Source organism: Myodes glareolus, chromosome 11 (genome assembly GCF_982192425.1).
Source record: "Myodes glareolus chromosome 11, mMyoGla1.1, whole genome shotgun sequence".
Lineage (NCBI taxonomy): Eukaryota > Metazoa > Chordata > Mammalia > Rodentia > Cricetidae > Myodes > Myodes glareolus.
In genome coordinates this window covers 5,772,011-5,795,836 of record NC_142036.1, presented here as the reverse complement: position 1 = coordinate 5,795,836, position 23,826 = coordinate 5,772,011, and the positions used below count along the sequence as shown (strand labels likewise).

The window sequence follows — 23,826 nt, the reverse complement described above, 5'->3', positions numbered from 1 at the left end:
ACCCTGTTTGCTCTCAGCACCTGACTCTGGTCACACATAATGTGCTACCTCGAAGGCAGGACCTCAGATACACACAGCCTCCCAGAGGCCCACAGAGCCACTAGAGTACTGGCCCTCCTTCTCGTTATGCTTTTTCTGTCCATCAGACCTTCTCTGTGATACAAGTCAGCCGGAACAGCCCCAAAGGACAAAAGTAAGTAAATAAACCTCATACACTACTATGCTTGGGTCACATAACTCAAAAGTCATCACAACAACCAGGAAGCCATCCAGGTCCAGCCAAGAGCCATGCAAAAGATGAATAACTGTCAATAGCTGCAGTTATCTGAGAGTCACAGACACTGAGATATGGATAAAATCCAGAAAAAGAGGAGTACTGATTCTTACTTTAAGAAAGAAACCTATAAACAGCATCCTGAGTCATGAATTTTATGAAGCCGCAGAGAGGGGATTCCAGTTCTTTGTTTAACATAGATTGGCTACACACACACTTACTCAGTGGCACTGTGCCAAGCACATAAACATGCCCTCCATCACACATCCTCCTTTCCTGCCAAGCAGTGGCCACCACTGTCTCCCTCCATCTCTGCAGTCACCCACTGCTTCCTGTGATTCAGTGACCAGCATGACAGAGGATAAAGACTCAGTGCCACCTTGTGGAGAGAAATCAGACAACTACAAAAGCATCTGTCTGGGTCAGCATGCCATGCTACATGTGCATGTACCTGTGCATGCCTGCATATGTGTCTTGTTGTGCATCTACTTGTGTATCACATGTACAAGTACATACTGAGATCAGTCGGAACAGCCTTAGAGCTAAGCTTCTACAGATGGGATGAACTAATCTGAACTATTCTGTCATTTCATGATAAACAAGTGGGCTTTGAGTCAACACAATGAAAAGGGAAGCAAAGCTTGATAGGTTGCTGGGGGTAGTTACAGACACTGAGAGAGAAAGAGCATCCAGTTGTGTTGTACTTGGGAAATAAGTGTATATCCCCATGGGTGCAGATGCAGGCAGCAAAGTTTTCCAGCCACCTTCTGGGCCCCAAACACTCCAGTCCTGACTGGGAAAGTGCAGAAAATGCTCAAGATATGCTGCATGCATTCCCTACAGATGGACTAGCAAGACACAGGGAGTTTTCCCAGGAGCTCACCCTCAGACTCTCCTGAGTGGCTTTGACGTGTGTGTATTCCAACTCACAAACTGGAACTTGAACCGAACGGCAATGGTATTAGGAGATGGTGCCTCTGGGGAGGACAAGTCCTCCTGAATGGATTAGTGCTGCTGTAGGCTGTAGAAGGAGGAAGGGAGCATGTTAGCACCCTCTGTCTGTCCTTTGCCTTCTGCCAAGTAAAGACATGGCTGCATGGTGCCATCTTGCAGGCAGAACTTTGGACTTCTAGCCTCTCCAACCAGTTCCTGGCATTTACAGATTGTTAAAGCCGCACCAATGTGTTGATGCCTCTCTTACTGCTCCATATTCAAGAAAGTTTATTCACTTGTGTTATTTCTATATGAAGATGGTTTTCATGAGAAAGCACACTGTAAAATATAAAATATGTCTGACTCAATTCTATGAGTACCATTTAAATCACACCAAAAGCTGGTGTTAAAGAAAACTTTAAAAACAGAAGGATGGTGGAGGTCAGCTCCAAAGTGAGCAGTTGCTTTTGTTTTGTTATGTTTCTTTATTTTAGATATATGTTCATTATTTTATGCATAGCTAAGAAAATATTCTAATTATTAAAGTACATTTTCAGGACAGGCTGTTTAAAATCCAGTAATATAATTGTGACAGTATTTTTAAATTGTTCCAAAAATAGCTGAAATTCTTAGTCGAGCTTTCTGGACATCACTCAGTATTTCCTTTGAAGTTCAGTATACACTAAAAGTTCATTGTTTCCATTAAAAATAGTGATTTATTTCCTGAGAATACCAAAGTACCGTTCTTCTAAAACAAATTCTGTACAGAATATACATATCCTATGTACACAAATCACATCAACACAGAGTCAAGGGGTCCATCTTGTAATCAAGTCTTAGGTACTCATCCTCCTCCTGACATGAGTCTTCACTTCTGAAGAAGCACATGCAGCTGGCTGTGCTCATCCGCCGCTGGGGTGGTCCACCGCCTCTTTAGGTACTGGATGTCGACTGTGCCAGAGGCCCTAGCCAACACCAGGGCCATAAAGCTCCCACTGACCTTCTCGGGATCACCCATGATGGTCATGGCCACAAGCCTACAGGTGAGAAATAACATGAATTAGGAAGTCAGTACACAAGAGTGTGACTTCTTGCTACACGAGTCTCTCCAAATATCTGTATTCAAGGGAAGTGTGGAATAGAAGAAAAACTAAAAAATGTTAAGACAAAATACTACAACAGAAATAAATACATGAAAATTTCTGCATCTCAGGGATCTGCTGATGGGCAGATCCAGGAAGACACCTCAAAGGATGTATATCTGCAGACACTTCCCCACCCACAGAAGTGACATTCCCCACCTGATGGCCTCCCTACCTTCAGGTCAGAGTGCCTCGGCAGGTCCTGCAATCACACAGGCAGTGAGAGGATCCCCAGGATGGGGTTTCTCAGTATCTCAGGCCACCAATCTCAACCATAGTTGAATAACTGCCGAGGTCCACAATCTGTTCTCAGTTGAGGCCTGTCCCCGAGCCCCGACCCTCTACAGCAACAAGCTCTTTGTGAGCAGCACCGACCCCATCATGTGCTCCAGGGAGAAGTCTGGGCCTTCTTCAAGCCTGTGTGCCCTCTCCATGCCACTGTCCCTACCGTGCTGAGGATATGTGTCCAGGTCCACCCCTACCTCCTCCAGCAGTGAGTCTCAGAAATGCAATCTGAAGGGAACCTTGTCCCCACACAGACCTTCCTATTGCCAGTAGAAAGTGCCAGGTCCTTCTGCCACGGTCTCCCTGGAACTCCTCTTGGAAACTACAGATGTAAAATGTATTCCTATGTGAACCTAGGCTGGAGCAATCGCCTTTTCAGGGCCTCACTATGACGCACAGACTGCTCTCTAATCCCGAGTTTAGTGATCCTCCTTCCACTTCAGTCTTCCATGCACTGGGATGACGGGCAGGAGCCACTGTGCTCAGATCTTGATATATTTTCTGTTTCCTTTTCTTATAAGACATGGTCAGGCGATGTAGCCCAGTTTAGTTAGGAAATCCCCCACGAGCCCGTCTAGCCTCAAACTTGTAAACCACCTGTTTCAGGTTTTCAAGTGCTAGGACGGCACACACACCACTGTAGCCAGTGCTCTTGATAGATACTTAATTAGCACAATACCAATCTACCGACCACTTTGTCAGAGCTTCTTTTGTCAATATATCCATTACATTCTATCAGAATGTTACCTGCTTTTGGTTGTTTTTATTCTCTCTCCTTTCCAAAAAGCAATGTAATTTATTCCTCAGTTGTCCTAAACTTCAGCTGAACTAACCAACAAAGGAGGGAAGAAAGGACAAGGGAAGAAATATGGGGAAGGACAGCTAAAGCTGTCCATTTACGGAGTCACAGTAACATAAAACCCTAGTACAGTAGAAACTTCTAAAAACATACATGTGTGAAAAAAATATAAATTGCAATCACCAAATAAAGGAGGAAACAAAGCCCTAACCAGACATCTCTTCTCACCAAATTAAACCTCCAGTGCCAGGAATGGGTTACATCTAATTGAGCTGTTGGCCAAAGGAACCCCATGAAAACCCCCAAACAATCCAGGCTATTGCTAAAGCTATTGGTTGCTCTCCATAAACTGACAGCAAGGCCCTACTGCTAAAGACAACAGTTACATAACTCACTAAACATAGAAAAGTCAAGCTGATACTCACCTAGAGCCTTTTAATGTTCACGGTATTGGAAGGTACTCTGCACACTACCAGAGGAGGAATGTAAACATCAACTACATTCCTTGTGGTCTACCAGCTACATACCTTGTGGTCTATAATGGTAACCTGCCTGAAAGATTCACTGGTGCAATAGTGGCACAAAAGTTGTAGGAGTAACCAACCACTATATGACTGGAATTAAGACTCACTCTGTGAAAGGGAACCTATCCCTGACACTGCCCAAGGGGCCAAGAACCTGAAACTAGATAGGCCAGATATTAGGGAAAAGCCAAATACTACTGTTCTGCTAAAGGAATGTAGCAATTAAAAATTCTAAAGACATTCTGCTACATCTATAGATCAGTGTATTGCTCAGCCCTAATCAGAGAAGCTTCCTTCTGCAGTATATGGGAACAAATACAGAGACTCATGATTGGACAATGTGTAAAGAGTAAGAAACTTTGGAACACTCAGTCCTAAATGGATGTCTCCATCAAATCCCTCCCCTCAGGGCTCAGAGAAGCCTGGGGAAGAAGAGGCAAAAAAGTTGGAAGAGTCGGTAGGTATGGTGGACACCAAGGAAACAAGGCCTTTAGGGCACAACACGACTGAAACACATATGAACTACAGAGACGGTGGCAGTATGCACAAGACCTACTCAGGTCTAAGCCAGGTAAGTTCCAGTGCTAAAAGAGGAAGCAGACACAAGGCCCCAACCTAAGCCAGAATCTATCTCCAGTTGATAACCACTCACAATGGGAAAATTAGTTTTCTCCAGCAGAGTTGTACTGAGCACACAAGTCCCATGCCCAGCAGTAGACAGTCAACACAAAGCAAGCTCAATGGTATTTTTCAAGTTTTCGTCTCACAATGCTTCGTCTAGACTTTTTTTTAATCTTATCAATCTTTGGCTTACACATTATGTCTTACGGATTTTCTGTATGTGTGAACGTTTCTTGTGCTTTTTCCGTTTGTTTGTTTTGTCCTGTTTTGGTTTGTTTCTATCTTACTGTTTATTATTATTACTATTATCATTATTATTATTGCCTTTTGTATTCTAATGAGAGAGAAAAAAGAAAGAGTGTGAATTTGGGTGAATCCAGAAATTTGTAAAATTTCGGAGGAGCTGGGGGAAGTAAAATTGTAATCAGAATAGATTGCATAAAAAAATCTATTTTTAATAAAAAATAAAATAAAAACCCCAAGGCCCTGGCATATACACATATACAAACAATATATATTTATAAAATTCAAAAAACAAAATATAGAGTAAACAAATTGGGATCAGGAGAGAACCCTTCCAAATGAAATCTTCTGTAAATACTGCTACTTTGAAATAAAGGAACAAATGCAGAGAAGTATTTCAAAGCACTGGGACAGCAAGATGGCTCAGCCAGTAAAGGCACTTGCTACCAAGTCCGAAAACCTAAATTATTCCTGGATCTTACATGGTGAAAGGAAAGAACCAAGTTGTCCTCTGAACGCCACATGAGCAAATAGCATATACGCTTGTATGTACACATACACACAAATAAATAAATATAAACAAACAAATGTTTTAAAACGTTTTTAAACAAAGTAGTATCGGTGGCAATTCATGTCAGCAGGGTTCTTTCACATGCAGGTGAAAAGGCTGCCCGGGGACTGGTGTGACTCAGGGGCAGAGAGCTGGAGGGCCTGACAAGAACAGAGACTCCACGACTCACGTCTCGTATGTTCTGTCCTCTGAGAAACTAGGAGTAACTTGTAGACCCCTCAAACCTATGCTGAATCTGCACGACACTCCCAGAAAAGGTTTCTTCCTGAATGATAATGCTGGGAGACTATTCCACTACTCTCCTATCCACCGTGCTTTCTGAGGCTAAATATAAGACAACTGCACTGTAAAGAGTTTCCCAGCACTGCCTACGTGAGCACTAGGAGTGAGGCTGACGGAGAGTGGAACAGGGTGACCATCACGTCAGGAACAACAGGGTACAGGATGCGGGAGTCGGCAGCAAAGCGGCTGCACATCTGAGAAGGGCACATAGGAGCTCTGTGCATCGCTTTATTTGGCTTCTAACTAAAATTACCTTTTGTGGAAGGACGCTTAAAAGAAATCCCACACTAGCTCAGAATTGAGAAACAGATGGATATTTATTTAGGGGTAGACTCACAAATCAGAATCCTCTGCTTGAATGGAGAACAGAAACCGAATCCAGCAACCAGAAAGAGCGGCCAGCTGCAAGCTTTACATCAGCATACATAGTATAAGAGGCCACACCCCAGTGGGCGGGAAACCACTGGCTGCAAGACTTCCTACAGCAATCTTTAAAAAGCATTTTTGACCATATAATATATAAATGTAGTATTAAATTTAAACTTAAACTCTTATTTAAGACAGACCAGACCGAGTGCAGAGAGTCTGCGTCATGTTCACTCATAAATGGGCATCCTTATGACACAGAAGATTTTATTCAAATTTGAGCAACTCAGCTGTCTTAGCGAGGGTTTTATTGCTGTGAAGAGACACCATGACTGCAGCAACTCTTACACATTTAATTGGGGCTGGTTTAAAGAGGTTCAGAGGTTCAGTCCATTGTCATCATGATGGAACACATGGCAGTACACAGGCAGACATGGTGCTAGGGAAGGAGCTGAGGTTTCTATAACTTGACCCTGTTCTGTGTCATACTGGCTTTAGCTTGAACATATGAGATCTCAAAGCCTGCCTCCACAGTGACACACTTCCTCCAACAGGGCCACTTCTAATCCAACAAGGCCATACCTTCTAATAGCACCAATCCTTCTGGACCAGGCATTCAAGCACATGAGACTGTGGGGGACATGCCTATTCAAACCACCACCACACACACACACACAAAGAGGAAAAAAAGAAAAAGAAAAAGAAAAAGAAAAAGAAAAAGAAAAAGAAAAAGAAAAAGAAAAAGAAAGACCAGGGATAAGGGTGATGGGCCTTGTACTCACCTGTCTGGAGAGATGGGCTGTTGAGCCACAGGACCCAAGTCATTCTGAAGAAGGTCCCAGATATAGATCCTGGATGCATCGTCCTGGACCAGGAACACAGCAGGCCTGGTCGGGGACCACTGCAGGCTAATGACAGAGCGGCCACTGGTGCTGCTGTCCCACTGCATGAAAGGCCTCTCGGACGTCAGCTGGTGCAATCTGATGCTTCCATCTGAGCAGCCAGCCTGCAATTGTGGTACAGAAACCCTATTTTTCTTTCTTTTTAAATTAAATCTCAATAGCCAGGAAATTTTCTCAGAGCGTTATAAGGCTTGCTCTGTTTGTAAAATACCATTTTGGCTTGCTTTTGTTTTCTGAATAAAAAGACATGAAACCTATCCTACAGAAAGCTGGCACAGCCATCACTGCAGCACAGGATGCTGGGGCGAGCTCCACAGGAAGAACGTCACCTTTAGGCAGCTCTATTCATGCTGACAGTATGGCTGTGTGTTCCCTTTGGATTGAAATTTTCATAAAACAAAACTTGGCTGGTTTAGTGAAAGACCAAATTATTAGCCTATAAAGAGAGGATTAATTCTTCCTTACTCTTTAATCCTTTCTCATACTCAAAAAAAGAAGTACTTGCATAAAATTTTAAAAAATTGTGTGTGTGTGTGTGTGTGTGTGTGCGTATTCAACTCAAATGTCAACAAGAGAAATCAAATCCTAAGACAATACATATAGAAACACATTTAAACCCTAATTTCAGATAAGTAACACAATCATATGGGATACAGGGGCAAGAACTAAGCCAAATAATCTCTGAGCACCATGTCTGAGTGTGCAACTTCTGACTCGAATACACAAAGTCTTGAGTACTGAAAACTGGCTTCTCTTCAAGAGGTCTTAAAGGCTCAGTATGTTCTGGGATTGCACGTTTAGCCAGGCAGATGGTAAACCACTGCTGCAGTCTGAATGAAGTTTGTCCCCACTGATTCCTGTGCTAGAGACTTAAGCCCTCGGAGTAACAGTGCTGAGAGTCAGTGTGACATTTAAGAACACAATCCAGCAGGAGGTAATTAGGTGAGTGGCCCGTGGCTCTCATAAGTGACAGATGACTGTTCTGTTGGAGAGGGTTAACACTCAGGACTGGATTACTTACCATGAGAGCTGGTTGACGATAGGTATCTTCCTGTTAAATTCTAAATACTTTGCAACTGAACAAAGTATTTCTTAAGAGAGTTAAATTTCTGAGTCAATTTGATTTATTTTTCTGTTAATAATATCCCATGTCTCCTTTTTAGATCACTGAAGTCCAATAAATGACAGAAATTTGCAGACTACTACGAGACCAACACTTTCTAAATCGTTCCACCAGACTACAGTATTATGAGGTCCCAACAGGCAAAAGACATCAAAGAAAAGTAATTTTCTCACCAAGAATACGGTTTCTTCAAATGGTGAAAAATCGATCACATTAACTTTTATTGGTCTGATACCATGTTGCTGAGGTCTGAACACCTTGGGAGATACTCTCCAATCTTGTCTGGTACTGTGGCTTATAAGTCCCTAATTATTAAAGAATACCAAGAATAGCCAAAGAAAAGTATTAGAAGTAAGACTGGACAAAACTGTATTCATGAAATAATTCAGACATTATAACAAAGGCAAACAGTAAGTTTATCTGGTATAAAGACATCTATCAGGTAAGGCTAAGTGGAAAGGATGAAATGTAAAACACTACTAACCATGTCGGTGCCAACAACAAAGTGATTAGGATCCGAAGGCAGAAATTTGACACTTAGTGTTTGTGTGGACCCCCAGAATTCACTATCTTTATGGGAAAGACTGTAAAATAAACAGCAGAGATGAACACATGGCTTTTGTGAAACGTGGATGATGGCAATACCTTACACTCCCTTAGCACTGCCCATATCATCCAGTGAGGAACAGGTTTACCACACTTCTTCCATGATTTCAGCTACTACTCTGCTTCCTATTTCCTTTTCAAGTATTACATGCTTGATCATTTCTGCAGACCCATCATTCTGTTTCCTGATTCTTTTATCAACTATGTTGAATCTATTATTGAACCACTCACTGGTTGAAATTTGGAAATTACAGCACTGCTTTGAAAAGTGTACAAAAGTACAACTGCCAGCAGGTCTGATGCCGAGAGACAAGGTGATTAGTAGTTGACTGATGAATCCACTTGATGACAGCTCCTACTGTGCTTCCTCGTGCTTCTGGTTCCTATAGAGTCTGTGAACTCATCTTTTGCAGAAGGCTTGTGGAAATTCCACAACTCCCAGCTTCATACCAGGCAGCTGTTCTTGGATCTCAAGGTTCCACTGAGGCTTGCAAGTTCCCATACACATCTAGCTTGAGGCTTCAAGTTCTTCCAAGTACCCATTTTCCCTTAACTGGGAGTGAAACTTTATTTTCCTCACACTAAAGGGGCAGTGAATTCCAGAGTACTGTGCAGGGGTCTCAATTCTAACTCAGGCAAGCCCCGTGTGTCTATGATTTCACAAGGCTTGAGTCACAGGCTTATAGGAAAGGCCTGAGAACCTGGTCTACTGGTTGTCAGCATTAGTTCAAAACCTTATTATCTAACTTAACTACCCTTTTGGTTCCTAGCAGTAAGAGATTTTCTTTTCTTAAAACAAAACAAAGCAAAACAAAACAAACAAAAAACAGCTATATTTGGAGCTGGAGAAATGGCTCGGCAATTAAGAGCATTTGCTGCTCTTAAAGAGCTGGATTCTGTTCCCAAAACTCATATAGCAGCTCACATCTGTCAGTAACTCTAGCCCTAGAAGATCTGATGCTCTCTTCTCGCCTCTGATAGACCCAGATATACATGTGGTGCACATATATCTAGGCAGGCAAGACACTTACACACATGACATACAAACATCTCCCCTGGTAGCTGCACTACCCAGTAGTCAAACCAACTGAGGCTCCTCCCTCTCACGGCTTCCATCAACTGACCACCAGATTTCCAATCCTATTCTTGAACTCACATCAGTTCTCCACAGCTATGCTGGTTTTCATACAGGTCACTATATTGGCCTCCTAACTGGTCTCTTTGACTCCAGTTTCTGCAGCTTCAAACTCAAATTTTCCCAAGTTGATCATCCTACATCTCAAAAATGACATTCCACTTCTTTAGAATAAGACCCTGACACCTCCAGGACACTGTCTAGACTGCCAGCACAGCAGCAGGCACATCAAGCTCAGCCACCAGCTCACCCCATCTCTCTCACCTGCAAACTCGCTGATATGTCTACATACAGGCACCTTTGCCTTAGAGCCAGAACATGCTCCTTTGCCAAACTTCTGAGGATCAATCCAGTATCATGTCCTCATCAGTGTTCTATTGCTGTGAGAAGACACCATGGCCAAGGTGTCTTATAAAAGGAAAAGTGTAATTGGGGGCTGGCTGACAGTTTAAAAGGGTAGTGCATGGTCACAGCAGGAAGCAGGCAGGCACGATACTGGAGCTGGAGTTGAGATCTTTACATCCTGATCCACAGAGAGCAGGCAGAGGAGACACTGGGTCTGGCATTGGCTTTTGTGATCTCAGAGCCCATCCCCAGTGACACACTTGCTCCAACAAGGCCACAGCTTCTAATCCTTCTTAAACAGCTCTCTTCCTTGGTATAAAAGCTTTCAAGTATATGAGCCTATAGGGACCATTCTTACTCAAAGAACCACATAACACTTTTACCAAAAGCTCCCATCTCAGTCTGGGCACAACCCTTCCCCCCCTCAAGCTCCTACATGCTTATGCTCATACTAACACATCATACTCTTATAACTCTTATAACCATGCCAACAAGGAATATTCTGCTTCACTGGTATGCTTGCTGAGATCAATGAAGGCAAGATGGCTGCTACACCAAGGGTGACATATTTCCAGGACATCCACAGTCCACAGGTGGCAGAAAAGGGACAAAGACCTGGTACATCAGTCTGGCCAGACACCCCAGTTTACTCAAGGTAGGGGAGGCTACAGAGTTAGGGCTCTCCTTATAATACAGTCTGTCTGTACCCCTCCTTTCCCACAGATTCTTGCAAAAATACAGGTATGAACATATGGCATCAAATACATGAACTACTTCCCTTTGGAGAGTATATAGCTAAGTCCTCTAAGAATATACAGTTAAATCCTGGAAGAAATTACGGTTTAAAATAAATATAATGCATGGTGAGAGGTGCGAGCATCTCAGCAAAGAGCAGAGTCTCTCAGAGCTCAGCAGAGGTGGCGGCATGGGGAGGAGGGATGGCCTGAAGAGCCCTGCAGCACATCTGGGGAGGAGGGATGGCCTGAAGAGCCCTGCAGCACATCTGGGGAGGAGGGACGGCCTGAAGAGCCCTGCAGCACATCTGATGACTCCAACTATCTCTTTCCATAATTGTATTCCAGTCAAGTAAGTTGATTTGAATGACTGTGTTCACTGTGTTCTGTGTGAGGAATAGGACACAGACTCAAAGATGTTTCACGGATAATTCACATACGAACAGCCTCACTGAGTAAATGGCAGAAATAAATGTCTTTGGGAACCGATAAGGACATGGAACACTAACACTGAACATTCATTAAGAATCTGTACTTCACAGTAAGTTCTATGAGTAAAAGCAGAAATAATGCTGTTTTTTTTTCTTTTTGTATTTTTTTAATGTTTGCTGTTTTGTGGTTTTTCTGTTTGTTTATTTATTTATTTATTTATTTATTTGAGACAGGTTCTTATATGTCCCTGCTGGTTGCAAACTCACTGTATTGTCAAGGATAGCCTTGATCTCTTTTTTGTTTTGTTTTGTTTTGTTTTTTTGTTGTTGTTTTGTTTTGTTTTTAACTTCTTTTGTTTTTTAAAAAACGATCTTTTCTCACTTTACACACCTACCTAGTTCCCACTCCCTCCCTTCCTCCCACTCCCTTCACCTTCCCCTCACCCCTCCCCCCATCCAGTCCTCAGAGAGGGTAGGGCTTCATGGGGAGTCAACAAAGTCTAGCACACTGCTTTGAGGCAGGACCAATCATATCTAGGCTGAGCAAGGTATCTCGCCAAAAAGAAAAGGCTTCAAAAAGCCAGTTAGCCTTGTACTCTTAATCTTCCTGCTTCTGTCTATCAAATTCTAGGATTACAGGTGTGTGCAATGCCTAGCTAAAAATGCAAATTTATAAATAAAAGTTATTTCAATGTTTTCAGTTCCTAAAACTTGATCAAGTTTAACTAACTTTAAGTCTAAATTAAATTCAGATGAAAGACAGTCATATTTCACTTAATTTATAAGCTAAGAACATTTTATGAATACCTATTAGCCCTATATCTGAAAACTATATTTGTTACATTGACTGATAATTCATATAGCAAAAACTGAATATGAGAAAAATATGTCCTTATTGTGAAACAGAACATGCATTTAACAGGAAACAGAGTCCTTGTGGGATGAGGGGCTTGTTTAATCCCAGGGGACATCTCACCTGTTGCCCAGCTGGATAGCAGTACTGTGTACCAGTTTGACCCTCCCTCCAGGTATCAGACCTAGAATCAGACAAAACACAAACACGCACAACTCTTAATGCAAGTTAACCCCAAATCTACCTACAGTTGTCTAAATTCATTCTTCCTTATTTAAGTATCATAACCAGAAGGAATGTCAAAATATAAATACAAAAAGGACTCCCTCTAAATCTGGTGGTGGTGCCTGTGCCTTGCTGAAGAGGAGAGTCAAGAATTTATAGGTCATTATCAGAATCCCATGGGCTCATGATTCAGATATCCACACATTTTCAGACTGGTGAGAACAATTGGCATCATATGTATTGAATACTTAGTTCCAAATGCTGAACCCTGTGCTGTAAATATCCAAGGCAACTGCCATTCAAAGCCAACCAGAAACCCACCGAGTTTCCGGTTTGGTGAATGGCCACCAGGATTTTGAGCTCCTCCAGGCTCAGTTTCTGTTGATTAGAAACTCTAACTTTCACTCAAACACCATGGAACTACAGCTCCCAGGAGACCTGGCTTTGTTTTCCATTCCTTCCTTTGTTCTCCTCAAATATAGACCCTTCAGTTGTCTCTGCCAAATGTCTGCCTTAAAGCTATTCTCCCTTTTGTACATTACTGCAGAGCAAAGAATTAGAGATTTAATATAATGAAACCCAAATTATAGGCAAGACGCTATCCAGAACCTGGAGTGCAGCTGAATTAAAAGCATGTAGAAATATATTCCCCTCACTGCTAGGAAGGGCAATTGCAAGTGCACTGCATGACTGGTCTCCTACATTCACTGTACAACAGTACTGACGGCATCACAGAGGCGGCAGATCTGCGGATCAGGCCGCTGCCGCTGGGCTCAACCAGTCACGGTGAAAAGGATTCGAACAGCACTTCAACAAGAAGTGATCAGCACTTGTTTGGTGAAGACCCTGCCTCTGAATCTGAGAACCTGAACCTGAAGGAAGATCAGTGTCAATCCTGGATTTATTTTTTCCTGTTTTTTTTTTTTCCAGATCTATCTGGGGATACACCCTTGAAACAAATGAGACAAGCTGTCATTAGAAAATTAACAGCTGTAATTTCGGGAAAAAAAGCTGAGCTTAAGATGCAGACAAAATAGCCCCAAGATCCAACAGAACTGGATTGTCTGGGGCCTCTTAGAACTGAAAGCCATGCCAAGTGGCATGGAAAACGGCACACCTTGGGGATCCTGAACTGTTTCCCCATCTTTCCTGCTCCATATGGGACACTTTGGCACACATTGTTATCACCCATTCCAAGTGGCATGAGACGAGCCACATTTAGTGAACTCATGTGCACTGGGTAAATACAAATCCACAACTGAAGGAGGACTTAGGACATGGACATCTGAAGAATACTGGAAAAGAAGACAGTTGCCCTAAGTTATGACAGAGCAGAATGAATGCCAACTACGACAGAACTTACGACACCCACATTAGACGTCACTCAACCACTTTAGCTAATGAGATGGTCATACGACTCTGATGTTCATTTTCAGGTTGCTAATGACTTATTTTTCAAAGCACGTTGTGTTATCTTTAATCTCTATTCATTTTAGCAAACAATAATTAATTTTTACTTCAATAGTTACCTAAATCACTCATTGAACCAGAGATATCTGCCTTTGGTAATTCAACAACCACCTAAAGAACAGAATATTGAAAAAATGGATACTGATACATTTTAAAACTAAAAAACAATCTAAGCAAAGCATAGCTCTAATAAAATAACATTGCTTTATTAAAGCCTAAAATATAATTGTTTCATAAAAAGACTACTCATTTGCTTTAGAGCTAATGACTTAAATTTATTCATTCTTTTATCTCACTATTCTCCTCTCTCAGTAACCTCATTAGTAGCTCCCTTTACAAGTCCTAATTTATCCTTTAGGAGTGAGGCCTTCTTATGGTCTTCCTTATGCATTTCCAGGCCTTCTTATGGTCTTCCTTATGCATTTCCAGAGGCCAAAGGCCAGGCGTACAACTCCACACCCCTTGACAGAACAAAGGGTCTTACTGTTTTGTTCTGTTCTATTCCTGACCATTCCCCAAGTCAGGTGCCAGTCTCCTCCCAGCCGGTTTCTCTCAGCAGTAAGCATGGCCTGGCACTTCCTACTTACCCACACATTGAGAATACCACTCTCATCCAGGGAAGCGATGTGAAATGACAAGCCTGCCATTTCTAATGAAAGCAGAAACAAAAATGGAAGAAAGTAGCTTTAAATAAACGTAACGCTTTGCATAACTATTGCTTGAAAGATTTTATAGGTTGCAAGAGCTCTTGTACCTTCTTGAGTAGAAAAGGGTGAAAGCACCAAGCTCTGTTTCTTGTAAGCAGATGTAACAACCGGCTCTATGGCTTGAAGAGGACTTTGGTGGTTCACTGACGTGAGGACTCCATCTAGAAATTAAAGGCCCATAGTACCCACTGTAAGTCATATATTTTAGAAATAAAATTAGCATTATATGTTAAGAAATATGTGAATGCTTCTGAGTCTAAAGATCTGAATCTCTCCAAATACCTCTCACCTAAAGCCACAAGACTAATACTAATAAGTCACACATCAAGATTCATGATCATGAGTTTTCAGCATCTCTAGCAGAGACTACAACCTCAAAATGCTTCTAAGAGGAAAAACAAGAAATGAACACCAAGTCTTGTACCATTACAAAGCTGTTTCATCACTGAGGCAATAATACACATACAGGGCTAGGAAGGAGATCAACATACTCTAAGACCAAGAGTATTGTGAAGATGAGGAAATGAAGCAGGTACTCCAGAAAGAGAAGACATAATTCTAAGGCCAGAATCCTCCAGGATTTCCAGGCTGGGGAAAGAGGACCATTCAATAGAGCATTAGAGAAGTGCTGTTTATGGGCAACTTATAAGGAAAGAGAAGCATGGACTGAGAACACAGCAGTGCAAGTCAGTCAGAGCAGGAGACTTAAACAGGTACACAGTCACTACCAGGAAAAGGACTGCCACCCACAAATGAATAAAACATCTGGGAGTCAGAAATTCAAATTCCATATGCAGGTACCTCAGGAAGAAATTAAAACAAAGACATCAAAGAATCATCCGGTGTGACTATTCTCCTGCCCCACCCCATCCCTGAAGAAAGCACAAAGCATAAGGCAACTAGTCCGAGATGAATGAGATCTCTGCAGACCACTATGGTAAATGCACTTAAAACAACAAATTACATCCAACATCAAAACCCCACATAAAAACAGAAAAAAAGGAGAGGGCCGGTTGGATTGAACTTAAGACAAAGCTAGTGAATAGCACAATGAAGACACATTGCAGACCATGGGAAACACATGGATGTGAATGATCTCCATGTGACAGCCATTCCTCCTTTAGAAGCTCCAGCTTCACACTCCTGATTTCCGCTGATGATAGTGAGATGGCAAAGGAAACAAAAGAGCACTGTATTAGCATCCCATCATCCCTCCTACTCACCTGTGTAATCAACAACCATGGCTGGAAATACATGAAAGAATAATTGTCCTGCACTGAACATGTGCAGACTTTTCTTGTCATTGTTCCCTCAACATTGGGGCACAACAGCTACTCACACATCGTATATACAGCACTCTAGAGATAACAGCAAATACAAAGAGAACGTGCCTAAGTTAGAGCAAATGCTGTATCATCTTATATGAGGAGACATCTGAAGGGAGGGAGGCTTAGGAATACAGTGCCTTGAACACCATGCTGAATTACACTCACTATATTAGCAGTTAGAAAATACTATGGTTTGAAGGGATCTTTTGGGTTGTGTGATAGTTTTAATTGTCAGCTTACCACAATCTAGAATCACCTGTGAGTCTCAATGAGGACCATCTAGGTCAAGCTGGCCTGTGGGTATCCCTGTGAGTAGGCACCATTTCCTAGGCTGAGCACTAGACTTAGAAAAGGAGAGATTGAGCTGAGCTGTGGCACTTAGAATCCATTGATCCCTGCTTCTGACTGGGACACAATGTGAGCAGTTCCTACCACTGCAACTTCCCTGCCGTAATGGACTAAACCCTGGATTGTGAGCCAACTAAATACTTTCTCCTTTAAGGTGCTTTTATTGGGGTAGTTTACTAGGGAATCAGGAAAGAAAACTTAGAGCCTGAGTCATGTAATAAATTTTTATGTTCTTTACTGTTTGGAAAAAAAGGATACTTTTATAATAGCATCAAAATCCATATGGTATCTATCACTGTAAACAGTCTCCATAGCAACAGCATCTCCCCAAAAGGGCAAAAAATGGTTAGTAGAGATGTAAAAAATGGCTTGCGCTTTTTATGTGTAAAGCGCAGATATAAATACAGTACAGAGAGAGGAAACATTATCTGTGATGGTAAGAGTGTTTGGAGAGGGATAAAAATAAACCAATTTAAAAGTCTTACTTAGTTAAAAGAATGAAAAGAATCACAGGAGAAAATATTTGCCAAACCCTTACCTCACAAAAGTCTTTTATCAAAACATAAAACTCAACTACCAGAAAACAAGCAATTTCAAAACAGGTCAAAGACCTTAATGGGTACTTTACCAAAAGAGACACACAGATAGCATATGCGCATAAGAAAAGACAAAATTGTTCCAAGTGTCACAAGAGAAATGCAAGTCACACATGAGGAACCACTGAAACCAAGCAGAATGGGCCAAACGGGCGGCAGTGGCTGGCGAGGGTACAGAGCAGCAGGCCTCACTGTCTGTGGGAATGCGGATGGCAGAGCCACTCTGAAAGACGGTTGACAATTTTTCACTGAGCAATCCAGGAATCAAATTCTTCAAACTGCTTGCAACATGCAACCTGCAATCCCATCCCACGGAACAGCACCACCTACTGTTAAGTCTTCTCATCTCAACCATCTAGATAATCTCTCACAGACATGCCCAGAGGTTAACTTAATCTAGATAACCCAACACTTAATATGAGGGTTATCTCACAAGCAAGTCTAGATTCTGTGAACTGAAGCTATTTAACCAGATACTTGGTATTTACCCAGAGGAGGTGAAGCCTGGACACAAACAGCTGTGAAGCAGTGGTGGAGCTATTTGTGTATAGTTTACTGTTACCCAATCCAAAAATGGTTACTCTACTTTATTCCAAAGATAGAACTTTCTGGAAAAGGAACAAACTACAGAGACAACGACAAGTTCTGTGATGGCCAGAGCAGGAGGGATGCACAACAGAGAGGCCCTCGCTTGAGACATCGAACTGATAGGAACCACATGTGCAACAGAAGCTTTGAATGCAGTGAAGACGGCTATCAAGAATGGGAAGTTCAATGGGACATTCATATACAAAAATATTAATAAAAATAAACCTGGACACTAGTACTTCTCATCATGTAGACCAGACCTAAATGTAAAACCTAAAATTACAAAAGTTCAGGAAAACATGGCCGACAACCCACTCTCTGTGACTTTTAGTTGAGTGAAACCTGTTCATCATGACATTGAAAGCATATCATGAGGAATAAGTCAAACTCCACCAAATTTAACTTTTCCTCTCTTTGACGAATAATTTTACAAGAAGGAATATGGGATATAATAAAATACATGCAAAACACATCTAGACTATGTAAAGCTTCAAAACTTAATAGGCTGTATAGCTCAGTCTATAAAGTGCTGGACAAACACATGCAAAGTCCTGGGTCCAATCTGCAGCACAACAGCAACAACATAAAATAAATTCAGTCAGGCATGAATTATGCCTGCAATCTCAGCACACTAGAGACGCTGAGGTAAGAGGATTGTTGAAAGCTTAAGACAGTCAGGACTCCATAACAAGACCGTCTCTCCAAAAACACAAATAAACTTAGAAAAGCAATTCAATAAAAAATGAGCAAAGACTTGAACAGGCATAATCCACAAGAATATTTAGCTGATAAATAAGCACATGAAGATAAACTTAGGATCATTAGTTATTTAAGTGAAAGTCGAAAACCGAAATTAAAACTGCATGCTTACTAAATAGCTAGCTAAACCCCACTGCCTGACAGGACCAGTGCTGCGAAGCACAGAGCGGCAGTTGGCGCACCATGCAGAAGAGCACCAAGCTGTCAGCAGTGAGGAACAACAAATGACACAGATGAGGACAGTCCTCCAGTAGGTGGACAAAGCAAACTGGTGACAGGATAACGGCAGAAAACAGACTAGTGGCCTGCGGGGAAAGAGGGAACACCAAGTGCTCGAGAGGTGTTGTGTGCTCCTGAGACTCAACAGGAAAGGGACAAGATGGGTAAAGAGTGAGCAAGAGAAGGTCTATGCTTGCTCTTCAGACAATGGGACATCAGCTCCTACAAGAAGATGCCAATCAACAGTCTAACTATAGGTCAGATGGCTGAGTTCAGGGTCCACCCGTGCAGTCAGTGTGGCATAGACGAATATTTTACCCTTCTGAGCAACAGGGATAGAGGGCTGGTAGAAGAATGGAATGAGCCCAAGTACATAAAACACTTAGAAGTCCTCCAGGTGGGAAATGCTTGCTCTTCGTGTTTGTATGTATTCATGTGTGTACATGTGCGAGTGGGTACGTAAATGTGGAGACCAGAGGCTGACATCAGGGGTCTTCCTTGATAATTCTCCATGCTACTTTTATTTTGAGACAAGGTTTCTCACTGGGCCTAGAGCAGTGGTTCTCACCTTTCCTAACGCTGACATCCATTAATACAGTGCTTCATGTTGTAGTGACCCTAACCATAAAATTATTTTCCTTGCTACATCATAACTGTAATTTTGCTACTGTTATAAACTGCAATGTGAACATCTGATATGCAGGATGTCTGTTACAACCCTGTGAAAGGGTTGTTCGACCCCCAAAGGGGTTGTGATCTATGGGTTGAGAATCACCGGCCTAGAGCTTGCTGGCTGGTAAGACTAGCGAGCCAGTGAGCCCCTCTAACTCCCCAGTGAGATCACAGGTGTGTACCAACACACCCAGCCAAAAGGGGTGTGGGTGCTGGGGATCTGAACTCAGGTTTCACATCACACAACAAACACTTACTACTAAGTCATCTTCCCAGCCCCAAGAAATGATTTTTGGTTTTGTTTTTTGTTATGGTGGCTGTGGTCTAAAATGGTATGAATTGTTCATATAAAAAACCTAAGGCTCTGTCCCCCAAGAAGACACTTCACCACTTCCGAGTATTCACTAGTGATGCTACAGTAGTATGCACTCACTACTATACCATGGCTAGTAAGGACCTAAGGACACTGATATTAGGAGGAGGGTGATGCTCAGTACACAGAGCCGACCGAGACCTGGAGTTTGCTCTTTGAAACCATAATCAATTAACTATTCAATTCAAAATTTATTTTGCTGGGAATTTTTTAGAATCCACACATTTAACATAAAAGAGCACCCCAAACTTTGTTGCCACTCAGTGAGGACTACTTGAATGGATTTGGTTTACTGTTTACCAGATGCTTCCTCTGGTGATGCTTCCTCAGACCTCATCCTCCGGAAATGTGAACGAACAAAAGCAGAACAAGTTAAAACTTTAGTCCTCAAAGTGGATCAGGCTTTTCTAGAAAACAGACAAGACTAACCAGTGGAAAATGTTGGGGTCCGGAAGGCCCAGAGACAATTGCTCAGTCTCACATAATGGTGTATCCTGGAGTCTTCTCTTAAGTCCCAAAGGACCACAGAGCCATGGATTGTTCCAGCAAACAGCAAAAATGCTTTTAAGGGGCTGAAGCAGCAACATGTGACCTGAAAAGTCAATCAAAGGAGGTGAATGGCTGAAAAATATGAGCCACATTCACAGAATTAGCTCACAAAGTATGATATCTGACACAGATAAAGGTCCTCACAGGATGCAATTAAGTAGAACACAGACCTGTGCATATAAAATAAAATTAAATTGCCCAAGTGTGGGTTTTTTCACATGGACAATAGAATCTGAAATCCAGTCTGTAGGAATATGATCACAAATAAGGCTTCTAGTATACATCTGGGTGCATAAAATGTGCTTAATGCCCCTCTGTATTTAGTGCAACTGTCTGGACCTCCAAAGTGGTAAGTCCATTGTCTGACATTTTATTTATGGCTTTTACTGTAAACTTATTCACTTTCAAGACTCTAAAATTGGCACCCGAAAAGGTGTTCTTCATATATTTGGAAGAAATTGATGGTTTGGGTGAGTCAAGGAGCATAAAGACATAGTACTTCCCAATTGAAAACAAAGTAAATATGAAAGGGAAGATGGCCAGTGGAGCATGAATAAGAGGACCAGACTCACGTAGAGGGCAGCAGTCTGAGTAAGTGGCAAAGGCACTTACTATAAGCAGTTTAAGAAACTGCACAATGCATGGTGGAGCACATCTATAACCCTTGCTCTCAGGAGGTAGAGGCAAGAGATCAGGAGTTCAAGGTCATCTTCAGCTGACTAGAGAATTCAAGGCCAGCATAGGTTACTACAAGCTTCCTGCAGGGGAGGGGGCGGTAGAGAAAGAAAAGAAAACAAAAACAAAGACATTGCAAGAATATTAAGATATCTAAAGTATCAGAATCTAAATAGCATGACCCAAATATCCTAACCTTGTGGTCACCCTGACCATGTTTTTATTAAGCCTGTAACTGTGTTTATTTGCTAGTTTACAGGTGACTGAGTACTCCCTGCATGACAATCCTGGGTTTCTAAGTCAGAAATGACCTGTTAACGTAGGAATTTCTAGAGCTGGAACAAATGTGTTTTGTCACCTATGTAGAGCCAACGGCACAGAAACGGGACATGGCTTACGCCCCATTCTGCCTGCTATCTCTGTGCCCTCTCCTTGTTATGTTACTGCTAGCTACTCCCCTCCCGAAAACAAGCACAGACTCGTCCTGAATATACCTTTGATTCACATATCAGAACCTTCTGGGGCCCTGAAGGCTGCCAAATATCCCACACACAGAGGAGGTGCCGGCTATCCAGAGATGGGGCAAATGCCTTTTCAGGTAAGTCATGAACAGAGACCACAGTCTGTCTCTGAACTCGAGAGGCATGCAAACAGGATACTTTCCGCCCTGGAGATAAGAAAAACAATTTTCACTTTAGCATTTAAAACTTTTTCAGAACACCCTCATAAAATCTAATTCATGAAGAAGCAAACGTGGTCTGTTCAAAGCTGAACAAAAAATCGAGGGTGTTGTTGCTGAGACAAGTTCCCACACATCCTTTGTCCCCTCACCTCACTATGCAACTGAGGGTGACCTTGGACTTGATGTTCCTGCCCTCACTCCTCAGCTACAAAATTATAGACATGTACCAGCAGCACATTCAGTTTGTGCTAAGGACGAACTCCAGGCTTTCCGCATGCCAGGAAGCACTGCACCCAATGAGCGAGATCCTCAAAGCCAACACCTGGGTTTTAATCAACACCTACAGCATAAACCTAAATTCTGTGTCCACACTGACCCTGTGGCTTCAGTAAAGGGAAATCCCTTCTCTGGTGCAGCAACGGCCAGGACAACACACTTCTCACCTACCAACTCCTCATCCCAAGTGCATGGGAATCACTAGAAACACCCGGAGTGGCCTGCCTTCCACGGCATGCTGCAAGGACACTATTGTTAGGAACCTCAGTTCTCTTTTTAAAAAAGCCCTCTGAACTCCATACAGAAAACTACTCTAATCCAAAGTCTAGATTCCAAGACTGTGGCAGAGATGCTCTCCCTACAGTTCTCATTAGCAGGGCTGCGGATAAAATGAAGAAACAGTAGAATGGTAAGCCATAGTCAGGTGAGAATTTTGTAGTACTAGCTAAGTAAAACTACACCTGCTGACCCGATACCCTGGGATCAAACTTGTCTTCCTGGTCTTCCTGCATCCCCTCAGCCACCCAACAGTCATCCCCTCAGGGCTACCTCCTCAAGCAGCCTGAAGTCCTCCCCCAGGAAAGGGATGACAATGCTTGTATGTGCTCCTTCACCATTCATGAGCAAAGCTCTTTCACCATTATTACCGGATTTCTACTGTAAGTGAGTGTGTGTGTGTGTGTGTGTGTGTGTGTGTGTGTGTGTGTGTGTGTGTGTAAGCATGCATACATGATGGCAGGAGGCAAGGACATACGTCCAAGTCAGAGGACAACTTTATGGAGTTGGTTCTCTCCTCCACTTTTTACATGGATTGAACTCAGACAAAGTCTTGTGCATCACCTGCCTTTACTCAATGAGTCATCTCATAAGGCTGGCTTCTAGGTTTTAATGACATCAATAAGGTTTCTTTTCTTCTTATGTTTATTTTGTGTGTGAATCCGCATCTTTATTAAACCAATCACAGTGACATATATTCACACACTGTAAAGGAATCTTCCACATTTCCCCCTTTTCATCTAATTAAAAAGGAGGGTTTTAACTTTAAGGTAATAAAACTATATGTAACAAAAACAATTGCCAAATCTAAAGACAGCACAACAGCAAACACAATCCAGACTCTGCATAGTTCCCATCTTTATGTGGCTTATTATATTTTTATTACCTTATTCCTTTTTTAAGACTTTATTATTTTTAAACTATTTTTGTTTTTATGACTGTCTATACCATTTCTCTTTTCTCTCCCAAGGCTCTGTACATTTTTAAACACACTGTGCCCTATTTAGAGGTTTTTTCCAATCTGACTCTGTCTTTACTGCATTTCTGTAATCTTCTGTCTGCATGAGCAAAACTTACAGCTGCCATGCAGTTTAGCTGATGGCAAGCTGGCAGGGCTCATGCTGGCAGCTCAAGCACAGGCTGCAGCTCAGAGATGTGTCTCTGTACTGCAGCCAGCATGAGAGACATAAGACTAGGAAGCCGCATTTGGCCCTGTGTTTGTATGTTTATAATCCAGAGGCACTAAGGCAGGAGGCTCAAGAATTCAAAGACTGCCTAACAACTGAGATAATGTCTCAAAATAAATGAATGGACGAATGAATGAATGAATGAATGAATGAGATAAACATTCAAATTTAGCCTTGCAAATGCAGTTTGTTTAAATTAATTTAAATACTCTGACATTATATGCTTTATCTGTTTATTATTTCCATAGCTGTGTATGTATTATCTGAATAACTGCTTGAAAATAATTGCAATTTTTAAAAAAAACACAATCTCATTTTCCATTTACTAAATGATTTCACTAATTTAAATTGCTCTCAGACCTCTTTTAATTAACTCTTGAAAATCATAAATCATAAATTTAACACACATTTAAGAAAAGAATTTTCACCATTCATTTGCAATTCTGTAGCCACTGAGACTTTCTGTTTTATACACAATAAACCATATCAAATTAAAAACGTGTATTAATGATCATTATTTCAATACAAATGTTGATGTTCGCCTATGAAGTGACGTCAGGAAAGGCCTCTTACCCTGAAGGAACGGCAGGTTTGTGTTCAGTTGGGAGGAGCTCTCACTGATGTTCAGAGCTTTGTCTTGGGCCCGGGGATTCTGGCTGGGCCCAGCAGCCAAACGGTCCTCTTCAAGCAAAACAGCAACCACCTTTGAAAGACAAGTGAGCAGAGG

General features: G+C 42.0%; 1 protein-coding gene across 1 annotated transcript in view; it reads right to left on the bottom strand.

The window, feature by feature from the left end:
• Positions 1-1,672: 1,672 nt before the first annotated feature.
• Dync2i1 (dynein 2 intermediate chain 1) overlaps positions 1,673-23,826 on the bottom strand; it is a 66,534-nt gene continuing 44,380 nt past the window's right edge. The window contains exons 12-22 of the mRNA XM_048437790.3: positions 23,673-23,802; positions 21,173-21,345; positions 19,884-20,046; positions 14,619-14,732; positions 14,452-14,513; positions 13,924-13,975; positions 12,293-12,353; positions 8,550-8,649; positions 8,239-8,370; positions 6,823-7,046; positions 1,673-2,244 (exon numbers count right to left, since the gene is read on the bottom strand). Coding sequence (XP_048293747.2) covers positions 2,076-2,244; positions 6,823-7,046; positions 8,239-8,370; positions 8,550-8,649; positions 12,293-12,353; positions 13,924-13,975; positions 14,452-14,513; positions 14,619-14,732; positions 19,884-20,046; positions 21,173-21,345; positions 23,673-23,802 — 1,380 coding nt within the window. The 3' untranslated portion in view covers positions 1,673-2,075. The remainder of the gene's footprint in view (positions 2,245-6,822; positions 7,047-8,238; positions 8,371-8,549; positions 8,650-12,292; positions 12,354-13,923; positions 13,976-14,451; positions 14,514-14,618; positions 14,733-19,883; positions 20,047-21,172; positions 21,346-23,672; positions 23,803-23,826) is intronic.